The sequence below is a fragment of the Talpa europaea genome, assembly GCF_964194135.1.
Source record: "Talpa europaea genome assembly, chromosome: 10".
Classification (NCBI taxonomy): Eukaryota; Metazoa; Chordata; class Mammalia; order Eulipotyphla; family Talpidae; genus Talpa; species Talpa europaea.
The window spans coordinates 84,807,994-84,830,184 of NC_140077.1; the positions used below are offsets into that span (position 1 = coordinate 84,807,994).

The 22,191-nt window shown below is 36.0% G+C and overlaps 1 protein-coding gene across 3 annotated transcripts in view; it reads left to right on the plus strand.

Moving 5' to 3' along the window:
• The window catches only part of BRINP3 (BMP/retinoic acid inducible neural specific 3), a gene marked incomplete at both ends in the record, with an annotated part of 317,983 nt that overhangs the window by 164,581 nt on the left and 131,211 nt on the right, over window positions 1-22,191 (plus strand). For 2 of the 3 annotated variants that reach the window (XM_084246415.1, XM_084246416.1), the window contains 2 exons: window positions 5,153-5,343; window positions 18,764-18,954. In XM_084246415.1, coding sequence (XP_084102541.1) covers window positions 5,153-5,343; window positions 18,764-18,954 — 382 coding nt within the window. The remainder of the gene's footprint in view (window positions 1-5,152; window positions 5,344-18,763; window positions 18,955-22,191) is intronic. The other variant, XM_084246417.1, reaches the window with a different exon arrangement.

The following is a 22,191-nucleotide window of genomic DNA, read 5'->3' on the forward strand; positions in this document are numbered from 1 at the left end:
TATCCTCAAGTCAAAATATTCTCTATACATTCATCATCATGTAGTAGATTAGGTTCTTAGAACTTAGGCACATAAACCAAGTAGTAATGCGATCATCTTGGAAACTTTACACAGTAAAATGTATTTTTAGTTCATGAACTTGTTCATCCTAGACAGTTGAGGGGTGGAGTTAAGTGACGTCATTTCTAGTCGTTGTTGATCAAGGACCCAGGCTGATGTTGAGTCCCAGGCTCAACATCCCTGTTTATACTTGACTGGTCAAAGTAAACCACATGACAAATTAAATCCTATTGACTGAATGAGACCAATAACTGCAATCGTATCCTGTATCTGAAACCTGAGTTTTGCAGCACAAGCTGCTGAACACAACTAACTGGCTTTGCCTGGCCCCCTGCCTGGGTCTCGGTGCCTGGAGGCTGAATGGCAGTGCTGCCCCATTGTGTGCAGGTGGTACCCATTGTGTGTAACTCCTGAAGCAGCAGCAGTATTGGGAGTCTCCTGCCCTTCACTTTAGCATGCTGCCTGTGGGCAGCCCCTCCCCGGGAACATCAGGATGGAGTGCTACAGACTCTAAAGCTCCAGAAGCTGCAGTGAGAGTTTCCTGCCGGCCATTCAGAAGTACTGCCCCTACACAGCACCCACACTACCTTGCAGCCGAAGGCTGCAAGATGCTACATGAAGGCCCATGTCAGTGGCTTGAGGGCCACCTCACCACTAGTCAGGTTTGAGCGCCAAAGCAAAACCCCTCAGAAGCATGTTGCTGTGGGCAGTGTAACCAGAAGCAAACAGCAGCGGGTGGTGGGCATTTTACCACCTGCCACCAGTGGCCCCACTGGGGTTCAGGCTGCCAGAAGGGCATGCAGCCCCACTTGGGCTGCAATGTCAAGGTTGTCTTTTGCGGGGGCAAACTTAGGCAGAGGAGGCAACAGCGAGCCCCACACAGCCCTACGTTCAGGACTGCAGCGAGGAGCTGGAGCTACAAGCAGTAGAGAGTGCTCCCAGCAGAGCCCACCCTGCAGCAACTGGGACCCCTGTCCAGTTATATCCAGTTCAGTTATGTCCAGTTATACCCAGTTCTGCTGAAGGGGTACTGGGTGCAGAGTGCCTCCAGCACCACTGAAGCCAGCTCTGCTGGGGCTGGGGCTCCTCATAGCCCACCAGCTCATAAGCCTGCCCTGAGGTTAGGGTAGGACAGGTCTATGCAGGTACCAAGTTTTCCCATTTATATTTGGCCCCTGGATTATAGAATGAACCAATTAGGTGTGAGCTAAAGGAACCAATCAGGTTCAAGTTCAGCTCATTAGTTAATTATTCAGTTGGAAAAAATAAGAATGAGATGATGGTTGCTAAATGGTCCTATCAGTTAATTAGGGTTGAAAATGGGTAAGATCAGGCTTGCAGGGTAGGCAGCCCTGGAGAGGACATAAAGCAGTTCAAAAGCTGGCTTAGGGCATTCTGTTCCTGACATCTGAAGAACGAAGAAAGTTCTAGCAGCCCACCTCCAAAAAGATAAGAGTAGCTGAAGACCTTTGCAGAGATCTGCACAAGCCTCCAGCCCCACCTCTGACATTATCTGAAAGGAGCACCATGAGCCTCAGCCTGTGTCCCAAAGATCTGTTAACATTGGTGTCTTTGATACTGCTTTCTGGTGAGGTTGGTGATGGCACTACTGGCCATTGCTATCCCCCTCTGTTGACAGGTGACTGACACTCTGTGCCCAGGTCACCTCTGAGAGCTGTCCACCACTTCTGATAATTTGGCACTGCCTCCTGGTGTTGTTGCCTCTTTTGCTCTCTAGCCCTGGGTCTGGTAATGGCCAGCATGTCCTTCAGACTGTTGCTGTGGCCTGCTGTGATGTCATGTCAGTGGCCTGACCTGAGAGCATCTCCAACTGCTATGCTCCAGGCCCTTATTGACAGGACAGTGCCATCTTGAATGAGCAGTCTTTCGTTGGGAACTTCTGGGGTGAGATAGCCAGCCACCTCTGGCCTTAGAAACACTTTGTCTTCCCTGTTTGTTAAATAACCCCCAATGGTGTTGCCTGAGTGTGAGTGGTTTTGAAGTTGTGCATATGTGTGAGAACCCACTGATAGTGGTATCTCCTCTGCCTCAGCTCTGTCCTTTTGTCTTCTGTAGCACTGCTTTATTTTACATCCCACATAAAGAGATACTGTGTATTTGCATTCATGTCTAATATCTACTACTTAGATTATGGTATTTGATTGTCTGGAGATGGTTTCCTTCACTTAAAGTGCTCTTATCACTACTTCTCAGAAATATTTTGGTACTTTCTATCTGGCTTTTCACCAAAATTTATAGAAATTATAATAGTGATCATGAATCAATAAAATACAAACCAAATGTGAATGAAAATGAGAGACCTCAGCTCTCAACATCTATGCTTTCTATACAAATTATTCTTCATGTGAAATATCAAAAAATCTATAGAAGAGTTTTAGATAAAGCTCTTGAAATTAAAGAAACAATTTGCTATCATTCCTAAAATAGTGGTTTATTTATTATTTGCTTCAGTTTTAGTGTCAGTTTGGTGCTACTCACTGAATCTGTCCTTTACTTTTGCTGTTGTATGAGAGAGAATTAATTAATCAGGTGGGTTGACAAAATGTTTTCTTCAACTGAAATGTTAGAAGGTGAATTGATTCTATAAACTTAATCAAGGTTAACAGATTGAGGTAATAAAAAGTGGCTGATAGTTGAAAAGAACTCTCTGGAAGGTGGTCCACAGTCAGCTCCTCATAGTCCTACAATGTATGTGCTTCCAAGGGAGATGAAGCAGTAGCAGTCCAATAACAGTCATTCCCGCCCCCCCCCCAAAAAAAAAAAGTTGGATGCTAACTTTGTGCTGAATAAGCTATAACACACTTGTATTTTTACACCAAAAACATTTTTAGAGTCTGAATTATAACTTATTCATATGCTTTTATTTGAGTATAATTTGAATCCTGCAGGTCAGAGATTTTCTTACCTTCATTTATATTGCTAGAAAGATTCCTTGTAATAATAGAAAATAAATAGTGAATCATAATTGGATTTTCTTGTTAAATCACTGTTATAATCTAGCTTCAGAAAATTATATCCATTTGATAGCTTTTACATTACATCTATTTTTTTCTCAAATACACGAGGAAAAACTAAAGAAAATAAAAGATACTTCAGTTTGAATAATCAACCTGCATTTGTATATTTGCTAATTGTTAAAAAAAGATAAGGAAGGGAGGAAGGCTAGAATTACACTTTTTTAATAATTATTTCACCACAGTCATCTAATAAATACAAAGCAATCTAGAAAGAGTTTATATGGCATGTAAAATATTGCTGCTGATTTAACCTTTTTGGTAATTTAAGTCCAATTAACTCACCTTTTAGCTCATATCTTAATATATGAGTTATATACTTATGAGTCTCTGTAAATTTATCACTTTAAACAATGGATAAAGCTAAGCCAAAAATTTGGCTTCAAGTTTTGTTATTCCCCTTGGTAATTTTTTTTGGTAAATAAAAAAGTAAATGTTTGATGATAAACCTGTGAATTTTGAAATTAATGAACAACTTATTTAGATAAATTAATAAATTAACTTCAAAATATCATATTACTAAATGCTTTGTAATATGTCAGTACTACAACATTCTATTTTGTGTTCTCCTTTATAATTTTGAATATATGGAACACACACAATTGTACAAATAAATTCAGGTGAATTTCTTAGAGAAGGAAAAAAAGGTAACAAAAACTTATTGACTTCAACCAGGTCTGGAACGATTTCCTCTTTGTTCTGGAAGAACAAATAGTGTGTGTGTGTGTGTGTGTGTGTGTGTGTGTGTGTGTGTGTGTGTGTGTCCCTCTCTGGCAGCTGCGGGCAGCCTAGCAGCCCAGCACTCAACCACTGCGCCACCAGGGGAGGCCCCCTATTCTAAATTTTTACCTTGTTTCCCTGCATCTAGCAATATTTTCCCCCATAAGAGGCTGTCTAATTATCAGATACCATGCCCCAGATTTGTCCTCTCTGCTCACCTAAAGTAAAATAAAACCACAATGCCCCAGCTCTGCTGCCATCCCAGCAAGCCATCTGCAGTAGCTCTCAGCTCATAACCACAAGTTGAATTTAATTTAGTGTCCTTATTTATTTTCCATATTGTACATTCCTTCTCTGGAATATGAACTCCCTTTGAACATGGACAGTATGGTTCTGGTTCCAGGCATGTCCTCTTGTAATGGTCCTAGTGTGTCACAGTGTATAATTATGGTTTATAATCATAAAATATTTCACCAACATTTTATTTGTCAAATTTCAATTTTGTTAAATGACACACTGCAGAGTATTTAGCCCAGAAGAAGGAATTCTTCCCTGTGGAAGGAATGTGAATTTTTATCAGATCAATCCTCACGAAAAAATCTGTAGTTGATTTCAAGTGATGCCAGTTTCACCAGATTTTTTTTTTGGGGGGGGTAGAGTGTCATTAGATTACTTTTACTTGAATACAAATGCATGTTTTTTTTTTCTATATACACATCTTTTATATCCATATCTGTCATTTCTTAAATTTAGCCAAATCTACCTTTTCGTATCATGAGATATCGCTAATCAAGTTGAATTTGGGTTTTAAAATGCTATATACAATAATTGTTTTTTAAAAACAGATTTCTTTTTTGATGATGTTTTCAAAGTTCCTCTGTAGATCCATAATACCATTGAGGTTTTATCAGTTCCTACTCCTAAATGAATAGAGGAAGAAGTTATCAGAGTGATGAAATAAATACATTCTCTAGTTCTCAATTTCCCTTATAAAATGAAACATCTATATATATATTACTTTGTTTTATTTTTCATTTAAAAATTCTACATTCTTATTCTATGCATAATGAAATCATTATTATGAGCACATCTATCTTGGGGGGTGTGGTGAGAGCTGTTTCAGTGGCTCATTTTTTCTTGATTTGGTTTTAGAATATTTACTTCAGTTAAATAAATTATCATTAAGTATCCCTTCTCCTACTCACAGAACAGGACATCTTTCATGAGAAAGAATTATTGTAATGTAGTGATCCCACTTAAAATACTAAGTGAACTTTTCAAATGAGAACATTCAGTTAGATTTTGTATTTATGAATAAAAATAAATTTGCTTTTCAGGGAGTTTGGCCGCTGGAAAGTAAATAACCTTGCGGTTGAAAGAAGAAATTTCCTTGGCTCCCCTCTGCCTCTTGCCCCTGAATTCTTCCGCAACATAAGACTGTTGGGACGCCGGCCTACCCTTCAGCAAATCACAGAAAATCTTATCAAGAAATATGGGACACATTTCTTGCTCTCTGCTACTCTGGGAGGTACGACTTTTTGAAAGTATTTGTGCCTATGTGTGTTTGTGCATAAAACTGTTGACAAATCAGGTAGTTGTCACTTGAAAATTCTAGAATTCATTCATTCATTCATTCATTCATTTATTCAATACATGTATTGAGTTATGACTAAATGCCATGTCTGGTGGCTACAATGGTGATATAGAAAATCATCACTTAATTTGTGCCTGAAATCCATGTGCAATCTAATAACATATATTAAATAAAGGCATAGTTATGGCAATCTAAAATGCAAAGTGCTATGACAAGTTTTGTTTAAAACCTGAGTAATGAGTTGTCAAGACACAGGTGGGAGACTTCACTTTTGGTTAGAGAGGAAAATAAATAATGAAGATCCAAAAGCATTTTTAATACTATGTTAGTATCTCCCGTGTAGGTGTGATATGGAAGAGAGATAAAGACATCAGTTGTAATGCATAATGTAAAAGTAAAGATTGATGCTATCACTTCATTCTCCAGCAGTGTATACATTTGTGAAAAGAAAGCTACGTGTTGATATCATTAAATATATGTCCTATCATATTGGTATATATAATAATTCAGCACTTTGTATACACTTAAGTGATATTTGGGGAAACAATGTGTAAGAGGATTGTATGTATGACATTTTCCTAAAACTCAAAAATATGTCATTATACTATATATTTAATTCTGTTCAGGGCTATAAATACTGCCATACTCCCATTTAGAAAGGATGTGATTCATTTTTATAATAAAGAGCATTGAATACACTTGGGCAGGAAAGCCTTGAAATCAGTGAGTTCCTGCTTCCATGTCAATTTCGCAATAAGTTTACTGAAGACATGTGGGTTGATTCACACCAAAGGTGGCATGAAAAGCCACCTTGCTCTTCATTTTCCTCCTTTAGAGAATGAGTCGTTTCTTTCCCTCACATGCTAGCCCAGGCTGTTGCTGTGCTTTGCAGGTTTATGCCTGCAGAATGAATTCTATATGAAACTTCTCTCTGACTTCTACCCAGATAACCCTGCACTGTGTCCCCCATCTCATTTCTTTGAGAATAGTCATGGGGTCCATCATCACAGAGAGTTTTTTAAAAATTGAATGAAGCCTAGTTATTGACTGTTTTAATTAAATCCTGTAACTGGCTGGTTAAAATCTAACCCCATTGTCTCACTTTGGTGTCTAAACCTCTACATGAATGAGCTGATGCTAGACCTTCTTGCAGACCTCAGCTTTTCTCTCTCTTCATCATGGACTCTTTATGTCAGCCACAATCACCTTCACATTTTGCTGCTCAAATGCTACTTTCTAGAAAGGTCTGTTCTGACAATCCTACCAGCAACAACACTCAGGAGACAACCAATAGTCACCACGATTTCATGATCTTATTTTTTTTGTCTTCATAGTATTTATTTTTTACATGGAATTGTTTTATTGATGTATCTACTGGCTTAATATATGTCATTCTTGCAAATTTTCTTGAAAACAGACGTTGCCTGTATTTGTTACTACTTTACCCTGGTGGCTGTAATACTGCTTGGCAAAATAGGTTCTAATGAACTAGTTGTTAAAATAATATATATGTGAAACTACACTTTGCTAGGAGATTGAGGGTTGTTCACTTCATTAAATAAACATCAAACATTTCTTTAATTATTTTTATTTATTTTAGGTTTTATTGAGGTAACATTGTTTTACCACACTGTATATGTTTAGGAGGTATAGGATGACACCATCTTCAGGTGTACGTTGGCACACCATACCCATCACTGAGACACCCATAAGTCTTCCACCTCAGGACAAAGAGGAAGTTTACACCTGTGTGACAAAGCTTCCGGGAATATCCACTAAATGTAGGAAATTATTCTCGACATAATGTGTGACTTGATTTAAACATGCAATGTATTTGTGTTATTGCTATTATTATAATAGTGTGGGTAGCCCCCCAAATTGAGAAAACTTCTGTGAAAGCTGCATCTCTTTGGTTTAATGATATTGTTAACCTAAAGGTATTAACCTAAAAATCCAAGAGGCCACTAAAAGGGCAAAGTGTGTTTATTTGGGCTCAAATAATTACAATTTGGGAGCACAGATTTGGGTAGAAATCTAAAACATGTACTGAGTAGGTACAGAAGTCAGGGATTTAAAAAAAAAAAGAATGAGGTGATGGTCAGGTGAAAGTGTCACAAGGTAAATGTAGGTAGAAGTTAACTCTTTTAGTCCTTTCATGCAGTATGTTCTCATTCTTGTCAGTTTCTTGGAATGTTGACAATTTGGCTCAGTTCAAAGCTGGACCCAGTTTAAACATAAAAGCAAAGATGTTTTTCTGCAGTATTGACCCTAGTCCTACTTTGAATGGCTCTCCTTATGTCAGTTTTTATATCAATTTTTAATTCAATAAAATCTGAAAAAAAGAGAAAGTTGCTTTTATAACATTATCTTGAAAAATGTCTAACAATCTTAATTAATATGGTAGGTTCAAAAACAATTGTATTGCATGGAAGAATTTTAGAACATAAAGGAAAGGTAGAAGAGATGAAGAAAGTCCAGATGATTCTCAGGGACTATTTTGTTCCTTAGTACTAAAATTTTTGTGACTTTTTTTTATTTGTTCCAGAGTTTTGGCATTATGGGTGCCATATTTTTAAGGACTAGCATTGTTTTGTATGTATTTTGTTGGTTTTTACAAACCATGTTTCAAACCCCATTGTTCCAAAGATAGTATTATGCTCTCACAAAATTGCTTTATTCAACTTTTAAAGTCAAATTATTATTTAATTAAAATTAAATTTTGAAAATTGTTCAAACATTTTCCCCTAGTGGGGAAGGTGTTGGTTATAATATCCGCCCTCACTCACCTAATATCTGAGTATTCATTGGATTGAGTTTTCCTGGTATATTTTGATTTTCTTCTCAAAATGTTGTATTTTCCTTCAACAATTTCTGATGTTAATAATTTAGCTAAAATGCATGAAATTATTTAAGTAGCTTAAGGATATAAACTACTTGCAATTTAAATATATACCAGAATGATGTTAGGCAATTTTTAAATTATTACTGTTGTAATTACACTAAACCTTTTTTGCTGCTATAAGTATATTTTATTTTTATGCATTTTTACCTGATTGAACACAGAGCTTTAAATTTCAGATTTTTAGTTCTTAACTTGAATTAATTCTCTTCTCTCATTCTCTCTCTCATTAATTGATGAGTACTAAGGAACAATTCTAATACCAACACACTGAGGATATCATATGGATAAGTACTCATTTTCAACAAAAATATAGTCATTTTATAACTAGATCCTTCCTAACTGACAAGGTTTTGACCAAATTTAACCATTTTCCAAAACAAGTTGAGTGTAAAATTCTTACTACTGGTATTAAGGTGTTGGAAAGAAAGTAAATAAAAATGACTTTTTTCCCCGAGTTATTTAGTACATAATGTTATTGACTTAGACATAAAACTTTGGATGGCATATTTGAAGCCTTTAATGGGATATTTTATGAAAGATAAGACCAGTGATTGAATTATCTTCCTATTGGGAAAATAAATTATAAAAAGCCTTTTCCAATATATATCATTGTCTGAATTTATTTCATCTTATAGCCTCTAGATTATTTATCAATATTGTAATTCAGCTTGCTTTTTTTTGGATAATGATATCTAAACTCCATCACTGTTTAAATATCTAAAAGAAGCTACTCAATTTAAAGAATCAATCTTGAAAAAGATTACACTCCTGGGATATATTGATTTCTAGCAACAGAATTTTTTTATGATTGTTTTTGTAATATATTTCATTATAATACAATCTATGACAAATGCTGAAATACATGTTAATGACAAATGCTGAAATACATGTTATCTGTGTACTGTGTATAGAAATACACGCAAAACAGTAAATAGTAAAATAATAGGTCTTAAACTTGTTGTACTTACTGGTATGTCCACAAAAAAAAACAAAACAAAACAAAAAAAAACCCACCACATCTGGGTTCTGATGGGCACCAGAAAGTATTATTAGAATGTTATAACCAAATATTTATCACAATTAAAAAGTGCTCTGACCCTCATCTGCACAATTCCATGACAGAGTCATAACGCTGAGCCCCGAAGTCCCTGGAGCCTGTATGAGGTCCCTACGTGAAGTTTGGCTCAATGAAACCTCAGTGAATGTCAGAACCAAGTGTGTGCTCTCCCATACCAACCACCTCCTATAGAGGAGGGTTCCCCTTGCTGGTCCTCTTTTTGACAGCCAGTCCTTCTCTTAGCTCTTTGCACCTCTTGTGGGCAGATTGAGGAACTCTGGGATGGTGAAGCTTCTTTGGACAATATACCTCCTGATGAAGAGAAGCACGTGGAAAAGTATCCTTTTCCTGATAGAGGTATTTTAAAAAATTGAAGTGAAAATGCATTCTAGGAGCAAATAGGTAATATATTAAAGTTTGCTAATTTAAAGCACTAAATAATAATTTTCATTCCGAGCAACATAAAACCAAGTCCAATTTGACCATTGGTCTTGAATGCAGTTTTAAGTCATCATTTGAAATTTGCTAAAAATCATGACTTTTTTTCATTTGCAAGACCTCTTGGAATTTTTTTTTAAATATGTTTCTTATGAGAGTGTATTTTGTAGTTACCACATTGTTACAACTTGAGCCTTTTATCAGCTATTGAATTTTATTTAATATTGGAAATGAATTTCTTTATTATTGGATGAAAAAATGCATGATTGATGTCCATAGAGCTGTCCACTTACCGAAAATGTATTTAAATATTACTTTATTGAATGCATAATCTGTAAGTAGCTCTTCCTGCAAAGTTGTTCAGTTAGTTGGAAAATTTTACATAAAATGGTTGTGTGTGTATCTCTTTGAAAAAGAAAGCAGAGGCCAGAAGTCAGATTGTAAGATAAATATGGATGGAGTGTAATATCTTTTCTATTTTCTTGTATCCCATAATTATAAGAAATCCAAATATCTTCATTTAATTTTAGAAACAGTCAATTCTCACCTTTCTCTATGTAAATTACATCCTGTATAAAGTATTCACAGATAGTTTTAATTCTATGTCATTCACCACCTTCTTTCAAAATCGATTAACAGATAGATGTATTTCTCATTTTCACTTGGTCTCATCGTAGGATGTTCAAGTGCCTTTAATTTTAGTTTTACTGTAACATAATTAAAGAAGTAAATTTTCCAAAAATGTATACTTCTTAAGCAAATATGAGCAACTACTTGAAAATGAATGGTGCATTCAATTCACCATTCATTTAAATGAATGGTGCTGCATTTTCCCCTCTATTAGAACACATAGTCTGTTTTAAGAGAAAGAAAGAAAATAAATATTTTACTGAAGCTTTATATCACAGGGAATCATTACAGTAATCGTACTGAATGAAAAAAAAAAGGCTGCCATTCCAATATTTAAAACTAGATATATACTCATTCTACTTAAGATGAATTATATCATTTTATTGCTGTCTCTGTTCTTCTTTCTCACCCCATTTCCTCTTTCACTCTATCTCATTCTCTCATGCTTCTCTGAAAATAAAAAGAAAATATGACCTTAAAGGCATTTTTTAACCAACTTTTAATGATTTGAAAACATTTATATAAATAATGATAAAGATAAAAAAAGAGAAGGGGACTTAAATTATTTTGTTAGTTGATCTTAGATTTGCATTCCAAGAGACTGAGTCAAAAATAAAAATTACATTGTAAAATTTTGTATATTTGATTATATTTTTTCTGGTTCTTTATCATACTTTTTAGGAAAAGATTTATTTATTTATGCATACATAGAACTGGGGTACAGGCCAGAGGTGCAGGGCTGAGAGGCTCACCAGAGACAGAGTGGGGAACAGAACACGCAGATTAACTGAAATGCACTTGCTGAGGGGAGCAGCGGGTGAGACAGGAGAGGTCTGCTGTGCCATGTGGGTAGCTCCCTGACCAGATGGGGATCAAGCTGCAGAGGCTGCTTCATAGTGTTGTGCTTAACCACTTGCGCCACCAGTGAGGCCCTTTATCTCTCTTCTTGAGGCCAATAAATCACCGATTCATTTGACAGATATCTACTGAGTTACCTCTAATACTGCAAAGACCCAAGACCTTCCTTACAGGAACACACAGGTCACTGATAATCAAGACAGACAGTTAAATTGATAATAGATTTTACTGTGATTTAGAGCCTCATTACTGAGTGTGGTCCATGGGCCAACAGCATCAGCATCACCTTGGAGCTTGTTAGAAAAGCAGAATCTCAGATTTCAGCCCAGATTAATGAATCAGAATCTACATGATAACAAGATCTCTTGGTGATTTACATGCACATTAAGTTTGAACAGCACAGTTTAGAGTATCTTCATAAATGAAAAGTAGACTTAACTGTTCCAGAAATCTCACTTCTGAGAATTTATCTTACAAAAATAATGGCATGATATGTAACACAAATGTTGATGATACCCTGTTTGCAAACAACTCCAAGAGGGAAATAACTGTGTTGTATTTCACTCAGGGTAGATTCAGTTCCATCTAATCTTGCAACTGTTTAATTCCAGTTACTCACGTTTCATGCCATTGTTCTAGTATAGTCTCTAAGCAATTCTGTTTTGAAATTTTTCAAACACTTTTGGGGGGGTAACTTAGTATTCATATGATCTGTTTTCCTTCAGTGTGCTTTGCAAAACATAATGTGTATATTTGTCAAAGCCTTGTAAGACTACTTCTTTCCCATAATATTCTGCAAATGCCAGTTACTATTAAGCAAAGATGTTTGGTTTTTTACTGTCTTTATATAGTTGGTTCTGCTTCCTGTCAGAAGCCTATTTTCCTAAGATTACTGCTTTCCCTTTATGTCTATTTTTCTTTCTAAAATTACTGTCCTTTTTTCTAGAACACTATGTTAGTAGAACGATACATATCACCAGGATGTATCACTGAGATCATGTTAAGCTAAGAAAATGTGATAATCAATAGTGAAAGCAAAGTAAACATTGTTAAGAATGAAATATAATGGCAGAAGGATAACATATCCCCAATTTTGTAAGATAAAGAATAAGGTAATTTTAACTCAAAAATATTATGGCATTTTTGAGTTAAAAGGATACATCAAAAATGAAACCTAAAAGCAATTACATATAAGCAATGTTTGCAATGTTTTGGGGTCTGTTTTTATTTTTGCTTTTTCTCTGAGGATATCTACTCAAGGAGAAGTTCTTTAGAGTTAAAATTCACATGAAAGTAAACAGACATTTGCAGTTGAGGGGTATTTCTCCTTACCCCTCTAGGTTTTCTAGAGTTGGCCAAACAATAAATTTATCATGATACAGATTAATAGGAATAAAAAACACAATTGAATTTTATATACTTAATGGGGAATCTTTGTAGACATGAGGATTTCATGGACAGTGAGGGACACTGGGAATATGTACTCTGAAGTTAAGGAATGAAATAAGGGACTGAGATAGCAAGGAGAAGGCAGGGCACTCAGATGATGAGAGTCACTTACCTGATGAAGAGCAGATGTCTTCTAATTAGCTGTTTACCCTGCCATGTAGATTGGTCAGCCAGACAGAAATGTTATTTCTGTTAATAACCCTAATTCTGAGGAAAAAACAGTTTTTCATTTTTCCTGGTAGATAGGGGAGTGATAAAATATGTCCTGAGCCTGCAGGGCCTCTCCTGATGACAGCTGGAAATAACTCAACTGCCCAAGTAGCAATCTCTGAAAGCCTGTTCTGCTCCACCAATGAAGTTGATGACCAAGAAGGCATAGGCCATAAATGCATCTTTTTCTTGGTAGAATAGTATATATTTGAGGTCAATAGACTAACGCTAGGGCAGTCAACCAATGAAAATTTGTTTCATTGCAGAAAAAAAAGTTCGAAATCTCATTGGACTAAAACTATGTTTTTATTTCCCTAATATTACATGTTTTGGCTATGGACCCACTGTGGTTTTTGCTCTGGGTGTCTCTTCATTCTGGAAATCAAGCTGAAGATGTTTCTCTTGGGAAAAATCCTGTCTTGGCAGAGGGAAAAAGCAAAAGTCAGGTGGACATGGTGATGATGCTCTCAAAATTTGCACTAGGCATTTGCATATCTGGCTCTCTTCTGATCTACTGACCTAAGCATTCTCCTTTCCAATTCCAGGTTTAAAGGAACCACTTATGAGTTGCTCAAAGCTCTTCCATGCATGGGATCATTAATCTACATGTGTGTGTGTTGCATCCATGGTAGTGCCAAAAATAATTGCAAACAATAATATGCTGTGCTACAGCATCCTTACTGTTTTATTAGGATTCTTTAAGTTATACTTATTTTCTTATCCATTCTTATCCATTTTTTTCTTTTTTAAAGATTTATTTATTTATGCATAGAAGAACTGGGCTGTAGAGCACTGGAGGGGGGGTGGTATGAAAGAACTCACCACAGACAGAGTAGGGAGTGGGACAGACAGATTTACTGAAATACACTGCTAAGGGAAGCAGCAGGTGAGACAGGAGAAGTCTGTTGCACTATATGTGGGTAACTCCCTGGCCAGGGTTGGAACTCAGGTCATCGTGGTAATAGCACTGTGACTTAACCCCTAGGCCACCAAAGAGGCCCTTATCCATTGCCTTTTACTCCAAATTTTGCAGAGCACTATATCTATCCCCAAAAATTATATACATGATAATGCAAATTGAGAAAGCCCAAGTGAAAATATAATAGTAAAAAAGTTCTTTAATTTCTGTTCCTCATGGACACAGCATAGATGATTGGAAAATCAGAAAAGCATGTTTTTGTGGAGTTCACAGCATATCAAGTGTAACTAATCCCATGCTACTATCATAGGATGGCATTAGTCATGATTTTATTTTGTGTTATTGTTCCGTTTCTCATTCTCTAAGAAAGCAGCCTTCAATATGTGCTTTTAATGTCCATAAACTACCACTTTTAGTTGTAAAAGACACAGCTGCATGATTCCCATGTGAAATAATCACATCTTTTTATATCCACAGTCATTAATCCTTTACACTTTCTAACAGACTCAGAATGTTGAATAGTTTTTAAAATCACATTTAGTTTTTATAAATTGTGTGGATATCCTTTGGAGCTCATGTCATGTTTATGAGCTACAGCTGTTAAAGGAACATGAATAAAAATGACATTTGAACACAACAATTTTTGGATGATTGCATATTATCTCAGTTTCCAATTCTGAATATTGTGTACTATTTACACAGTAATCTGATGAACTTTTAGTCATTGAATTGATCAGGCACATTTGTAATTAATGTTTGACTATGGATTCTCCTTTTTTTAAAAAAAAGATTTATTTTATTTATTTATGCATACAAAAATTGGGGTGTAGGCCAGAGATGTGTGGGTGGGGCATGAGAGGATTCACTAGAGACAGAGTGGGGAACAGAACAGGCATATTGACTGAAATACACTGCTGAGGGGAGCAGTGGGTGAGATTGGAGTGGTCTGCTCTGCCATGTTGGTTAGCTCCCTGGCCTGGGATCGAACTCTTGAGCTTCATAGTGCTGAGACTTAACCCCTTGAGCCACCAGGGAGGCCCAGATTCTTCTTCTTAAGACTGACATAAAAGTCTCAAAGACTCAAAGTCTCTGAAGTTCATAGATTAGATTGATCACAAGATCAATATAGTTGTATTTAATTAAAAAAAAATCCTAAACATTTAGGGGAAAGAAATAATCTACTGTCTATGTGGATTGGAAGCAATATCTTAGGTATTTAACAGTTCATGTTTCAAAAACCTTGAAAGTTAGCACCAACTAGCCAACTTATATCACATAACTGTCTGGTCTGTTGTGAGGGTTTAAAAACAAGGCATTCTGGGCCTCCCTGGTGGCACAAGTGGTTAAGCACCACACTATGAAGCAATTCTGCAGCACAAGTTCCATCCCTGGCCAGCCAGGGAGCAACCCACATGGCGCAGCAGACCTCTCCTATCTCGCCTGCTGCTCCCCTCAGCAGTGTATTTCAGCCAGTCTGCCCGTTCTGTTCCTCATTCTGTCTCTGGTGAATCCTCTCACCCCCTGCATCTCTGTCCTGTACCCCAGCTCTTGTATGCATAAATAAATAAATATTAAAAAAAAACAAGGCATTCATAAGAAGACAATTATGGTAATTTTAACTGCAGAATTGAGCAGCCTTGCATACTTCACTGCAGGGAAAGCTTTTGCATACTTGGATTAATGTTCCACTGTAGTAAAGAACCATGAGCAATTTATGAATGGATACTCTTTTATCTAGTTATAGGAAAGGATAAGCAGCTACTGTCTTTAATAATCCCATATATCTTGATTAGAGGATCCACTAGAAAACAATGTTGACTAAGTTCAGGTTCCTGCGGTGAAATTCAATATCTATGAAATTCTAACATGAAAATTTAAAACCTCCTCATTTACTGTTAGGCGCTAATAAAAAAGGAAAGGAGGGGAAACCAACATCTGTCGTACACATTCTATGTGTTCTGCTAGGCTCCAGAGAGGAATCATATTGTTTAATCTTCATAAGCAATTAAGAATAGGATATTGCCTTTCTTCTTGGAGGACATGTGTACCTTAACAAAGCCCTGCAATCATCAAGTAGAGATTCTGTGCTGAGGTTTTGGCCTCACATAAAAGTGACTCCAAAACATACATTTTCTTTCTCTCTTTATATAGAGTTCCCTTAAAATTAAAAAAATACATAAAATTAGTAATAAAAATGTGTTAATATTTGCAATAATTTTTATTTCATTTTCTCTGCTATCTGAAATCCATATTCTTTCTTCAGGATACAAGGAGGACGATACCGTCACCTGTACCTCACAGGCAAATGTGGATTCTAAAAAACAAAGGAAATTTCTTTAATATCTTTAAATATTAGTAGATAGAAAATAAAAACTCCTCTTGTTTTTGATGATGATGTTAGGCCAATATCTCCTGTTTTCATCTTTGAGTGATTAAACATATAATAATATTTGTTTCATTATTCATCTTATTATGACAAGGATCACCTTGGAATAGTGACTTTTTGCTCTTGCAAGTGTCATTTTCCAGATGTATCACAGGAACGCTAACATTGGCAAAATATTCTTAAATAAAATTAGTTTAATTCACTTTTTATGCTGAACCATTATTTTTAGTTGAGGATAGCATTCAAATGAGGTCCAATTTAAGGAAATTAAAGATGTTGTCAGTCTGAAAATTCAGGAAGGAATTAAAAACACAAAGCACATTTATTTAGGATGAAAGAATTGCAATACTGGTACACAGGTCAGGTAAAAACTTAAGACATGCTCGTCTGAGAGACAAAAATGATACAGGTTTTATGGGAATAAAAAGGAAGATGCAATATGTGATAAAAATAATTAATGTTAACAAACTTCAGATATTTTTGGCTATCACACTTGGTTACTGATTCTATCTTCTTTAAAATGTCTGTAATCATCAGTCTTCATGATCTGGATGACATTTCAAACAACTTTTTGCTTGATGATTTCTTAAAGCAATTGTTTTTGCCAGATATGTAGGCTTTGGTCCAGTTCAACAGTCTTTGATCTGGTTCAAACAAAATGGGTAATGCCTGCCTCTAAAATTGCACCCCCCAACTCCATTTTCAAATGTCTTCCCTTTCCTCCTTTTCATATTGTGGAATATTTCACCTGAACAGTGAAAACATGAAGGGCCTCCCTTGTGGCATAAGGGTTAAGTCTCAGCGCTATCACACAATCAACGATGCAGCCTGAGTTCAATCCTTAGCCAGGGAGCTACCCACATGGTACAGCAGACCTCTCCTGACAGTGAAAACATGAAGGGCCTCCCTGGTGGCATAAGGGTTAAGTCTCAGAGTTATCACACAATCAACGATGCAGCCTGAGTTCAATCCTTAGCCAGGGAGCTACCCACATGGTACGGCAGATCTCTCCTGACTCCCCCACTACTCCCCTTAGAAGCGTATTTCAGTTCTGCCTGTTCTGCTCCCCACTCTCTGGTGAATCCTCTCGCCCCCCCCCCACACCTCTGGCCTACACCCCAGTTCTTCTATGCATCAATAAATAAAATCAATCTTTTTTTTAAAAAAAAAAGAGTGAAAAATTAGAGGAGTTATTTACTATCTGTATGTGGGTGCAAATTGTAGGACTAGAGTTAGAGTTTCTTGTCTGATAAACACAAGATAAATGGAGTATAGTAGCATGCATAGCTCTTATATTCCTAGGAGAGACCCAGCAAACCAAGTAACTCCCTGAAATGGCTGAAACAACCACCTTCAGCAGAAGGTGGGAGAAGGGATGAGTCAGTTATGGCAGGTTATCGGGAAAGCACAGCTACTAATGTTGTATCTGACATAACCATTTAAGTCCTTGATTTCTCCATTAGAAAGAATTTCTAAGAGCTGGTCATCTTGGTACAAAGAGGGTCACTCTTACAATCGGAGGTTACCCTTATAAATATAAAATATCTTCTAAGATGATAAATTCTACTTTGTCTCCAGAGTTTTTCCTGTGTCTTCAAAAAAGTAACCAACTCAAGCTATTCCTATGCCACAGACCCTTAGCTTGGTCTTTTATAAAACTGACTTGTCACTCTGTAAGTGGGCACAGCGCCACCACACAGATGGGTGTCTGAGAGAATGAGAATGAGAATAAGCATCTTGACAGTGATGTGCTAGGTAAACAGCCAAGAATACAGAAGTCTGAGAATGGCAAATTCTTCATTTTAAACTTAAATGACATCGATATTTTGGGTCAATGTTTGAACATTGAAAATTATAGCTTAGTTGTAATATAAGTTTTATCTTACAGAATGCCTTTGCAGGACCTAAAGTACTATGTAGGTTAATGATTTCCACAATGCTACTAACATAATATTTTGATATAATTCCATATGTAAAAAACCTCTGAATTTAATGTATATATATTTATAAAGCTCTCTCTATATAAATATATATGTATATTTTCTCTGCAATTTAAAGTTATAATTGAAAGCTATTTTTGGTAATATGCTAGGTCATGTTTTTATTTGCTATGCTGATCACTAGTAAATACTTCTAAGTGAACACAATTTTTTATAATTTAAGTTCTTTTTTTATTATATTATGTTTGGGGCCTTCATGAGTGTTAAGGAAATTAACTGTATGAGAAAGTCAATAAAGTTTTGGGGATTGTTCTACAAGAGCTAGCTCATCAACATTCACAAATTATATATTCAAAGTCATCAATATCCCAGCAAACTTTCTATGCATGTGGGAATATTCAAGAACCACTCCCCACACACATGCAAACAGAACTGTAAAGATCCTTGCCTTTTTGTACTTTATCATTCTTTTGTTATATCCATAATTTAGAATTCATCTCCTGCAGACAATTGAAGAAAGAAATTAAGTGCAAATTGTAATAATTTTTCAATGCCATTACTGCAGGAGAGGAGTCACTCACAATTTTTGTGGACAAGCGGAAGCTGAGCAAAAGATCTGAAGGCAGTGATTCCAGTACCAATAGCTCTTCGGTCACTCTGGAGACACTACATCAACTAGCTGCTTCCTATTTCATTGACAGGGACAGCACCCTTCGGAGACTTCACCACATTCAAATTGCATCCACTGCCATAAAGGTATGAGTAAGTGTATCCCGAAATTGTTATACCATTAGTTTTTCCATCTCTAAAATGCATTTCTATACATTTGCTTATCTCACTGATTTAAACAACTTTGTTCTTAAAATATGGCATTTCCTTTTGTCTTTAATTTTGTATTATTTTTAAAATGAAATTGTTCATACTTCAGTGTAAATTTGTCACTTGAGAATTGGGTCAATGTTTTTCACTTCCAGTTTCAAGTGAAGTATACTCCAACTGTGTAACTTTATGCTCTCATAAAGTATACCTTGATAAAATTTGGTTTAATAATTTTATTTGTTTTGTAAATTGTTTGCTTTTAAAAACATTATTTGAAGAAGGGTCTTTTTGAGAGTCAAAGTGATCAATGACACAAAATATTAATAAGTTTTGGTTTAAAGGATATTTTCAGCCAATCTTTTTAAGATACAATTAAATATTTTTGGTTACATTTGTAGAAGTTAAGGTTCACTATAATTGAGAACTAGTAGATAAATTTCACTAAAATATTTTGTTTCTAAGTATGTTCAAGTTGTCTTCATGACCACTGGGAGAAGGTAAGGAAAAGTTACCTTTGGTTTTAGAAGAAAGAGAGAAAGAAGAAAGGGTGAAAAAGAGAGAGAGACTGTGCTTCCAAAACAACAGTGTCTTTGACATAAACTCCCTGGCCACTTACTTCACACTGTGATTGTATTTGGCCAATGGCCATTGCAAAATGAAAAGAGCTAAGAATCAACACAGTGAGATAGTGGGGTCCAGGACTAAGCTAAGGGCAAATAAAATAGAAAGAACATATCTTACATTTCAAAGGTAACTTTTCAAATTGACACACAAAAAAGTAATCATTAAATTTGTCATTTTATTTTTATGAGTTTAAAAATATATGCATTTTTCAGTCAGCTAATTGAAAAGTTGGAAATGCTAGAAAAATTAGCCCAAGGTAGATATATTGTCCAAATAGGCAGCAATCATTTAAGAGCTGATATGGAAATACCATTAGCTTAAGGGTTATGAAAACAATACCACCTATCTTCAATACTAGTAAAAGGGGAGGAAGGGTAAAAGACATTATAGACATAAATTGCACAATTACATATATTCTACTTCTGACTGTAGGACTTATGTTATATTGAGTAAACAAGTATATAAATAATATTTATGCTGTATAGATAAAAATGTGGCCAGCATTGATACAGATGTTTTAGTTAATTTAAAAACCATTGTAAGGTATGATAGTGGAGGTATTTAGCTTGAGGTTGCTGAGGAGAAATAGACTTTTTGAGAAATCAATTTCAATGATATAAACAGTACATTAAACGGTATTTTCTAATAGAAAGTATCATTGTTGTAAGTGTGTTTATTATATGATTATTGATTTTTTTCCACTCAGCACCAAGCAGAGTTAGACAATGTTTTTATACTCATACTAAGATATATCCATTCACATTTCATGTCAAAACTTAATTGATATTTGTACATAATTCTGTTTTCTCACAAGAGAAGTAGGTATCACAAAAGGTAGTTTATATTTTTAAATAATAATCTAGCCTTTTAATCTTGGTGACATTAGGATTTTCCCCATCAGGCATTGCCAATGTAAGGCACCCACCACTAGATTACTCAGAGTCCATCAAAATCATCCATTGTGCTTCCTTTCCTATTTGTTCCTACTACCCCCACCAGTAACGGTGCTCTGTATTATATACAGATGTTTTTCTTAGACCCTAGAGGGACAGCTGGCAATAACACTTCATGAAAGCTTATTTTCTAGCTGTGTGGTGGATGTGAACTCCAAAATGGAAGTGACTTGTGAGAAATCTACTTTGGATTAAAGACAGGATTAACCTGGAATGTGCAAAACTGAATAGCCTCACCAAAGAGGGTTCTAGAAGTGTTCATTATATAGAAAGATGTTCCAGAGGTCATAATGGATATATTTTGAAGTGTGTGTAGAGTGGTTGGGGTTGAGAAGGAAAAACATGGCTTTAGATCATAGACAGGAAACAGTGACCAGCAGGGAGATGAATCAGAGGTGGATTATAAAGGAAAGTGCATCTATCTTGTGTTATAACTGAGGAAAAAGATGAAATGAAACATAGGCACCAGGTAACAAGATGCCTGAGAATTTAGTACAGAAGCACACAGGGAGTGCGCCAGACAGGGCTGAGAAAGAGGGGAGGGCAATGAGATCATTCAAGATTGAATTTAGACCTGAATGGAGTTTTTCCAAGGTAGTTGCAATTTTAAGTGACTTGTGATTTTCTGCTTTGGGGTCAGCAACAATTTGGGTTATTGTTGCATTTCCAGAAACAGTTCCTTTGCTCATGTCATGTCCATATGTGCTTGAGAATCTACAGGTCCTTGAATAGCATGTTGTTTTTGTGCACATACAGTTTTCTGGGGAGAGTACCCTTAATTTTCATCAGTTGTCAGGGTTCCCTGGTGGCCTAGGGGTTAAGTCTCAGCTTTATCACCTCTAGGGCCTGAGTTCAATATCCCAGGCCAGGGAGGTGACCCACATGGTGCAGCCGACCTCTCCTGTCTCACCTGCTGCTTCCCTCAGCAGTGTATTTCAGTAGATCTGCCTGTTCTGCTCCCACTCTGTCTCTGGTGAATCCTCTCACCCCCACACTCTGCACCTCTGGCCTATACCCTAGTTCTACACAAATATTTTCATCAGTTTTCAAATGTGTGCCTACACAGATAAAAGGTGTTCATTTACAGTTAGAACAGTATAATTGCTTAGATGTAAGTTAACAAGGTACGAGGGGCTGAAAGGCTGGGGGTAGTGGGTTGTGTAGGTGGAACCCAATGGCATTTGGCCACTGAAATCCCTTATCTTTGAAGAAAGAATTCAATGCAAAGTGCTTTCATAATATTTGAAATCAAGTGCTTAAATCCAAAGAGGCTCAATATGTTGTTTCTATATTTTAAAGATCTAAACTAAGTATAGGAAGACTTACAACATTTTTTAAAATAGGCAATAGACCTTGTGTTCTAAGTGCCATGTAGAAGGCATTTAATTTCATGAACAAATATATGAAGTTGTCCTTCATTGAGGTTACAGTGTTAAAAAATAAAATCTAATAAGATTTTCATCAATTAAAACAATTAAAAACAATTAAATATGAATAATCATGCTTGCTTATATCATGCTAATTTTTCAGAAACACAGAAGAATTGAACAAATTGTTAACTGTAAGCTTGTTTCTTGAAAATGGAATAATTTATTGT